At 51.6% G+C, this 651-nt stretch overlaps 1 protein-coding gene across 1 annotated transcript in view; it reads right to left on the bottom strand.

Annotated features, from left to right (window-relative positions):
• Gnai2 (G protein subunit alpha i2) overlaps positions 1-651 on the bottom strand; it is a 20,658-nt gene that overhangs the window by 1,760 nt on the left and 18,247 nt on the right. The window contains exon 6 of the mRNA XM_023704610.1: positions 118-355. Coding sequence (XP_023560378.1) covers positions 141-355 — 215 coding nt within the window. The 3' untranslated portion in view covers positions 118-140. The remainder of the gene's footprint in view (positions 1-117; positions 356-651) is intronic.

Genomic DNA, 651 nt, shown 5'->3' with positions numbered 1-651 from the left:
TTCTAGGTTCACCACCCCTGCTTGGTCTCTCATAGTCCCTAACCTCACCTCTTTTCTGGGTTCCAGGGATCTACTTTGTTCTTCCCCAGCTCCCTGCCTCACCCCTCTCTGGCTCACCATCCTGCCAGGCCCACTGCCCCTCAGAAGAGGCCGCAGTCCTTCAGGTTGTTCTTGATGATGACATCAGTGACGGCATCAAACACAAACTGCACGTTCTTCGTGTCGGTGGCACACGTAAAGTGTGTGTAGATCTCCTTGGTGTCTTTGCGTTTATTCAGGTCCTCAAACTTACTCTGGATGTAGCTGGCTGCCTCATCATACTTGTTGGCTCCTGAGGGAGACACAATGGTGAAGACTTATATTGGATATATGGCAGGCAGGCAGGCGCTGTCCAACATGCACAGCAAGATCCTGGGCATCACTGAAAGTTTGGGGCCAGGGGCTTGGGAGATAGCTCAGTAGAATAAGCATTTCCCTGGCAAGCACAAGGGCCTGAGTTCAATACCCAGTTCTACCAAAAAAAAAAAGTACGTTTGGAGCTAGGCTGGGCTACATAGTAAATAGTAAATTAAAGGGCAACTTGAACTACATCGTAACTCTTCCCCCCCCCCCCCCCCCCCCCGGGATTGAACTCAGGCCCTTGGGCTTGCC

Source organism: Octodon degus, unplaced genomic scaffold, assembly GCF_000260255.1.
Source record: "Octodon degus isolate 3935 unplaced genomic scaffold, OctDeg1.0 scaffold00008, whole genome shotgun sequence".
Classification (NCBI taxonomy): Eukaryota; Metazoa; Chordata; class Mammalia; order Rodentia; family Octodontidae; genus Octodon; species Octodon degus.
Note: the sequence above shows the minus strand (reverse complement) of the source record. Positions and strands in the feature narration are given on the sequence as shown.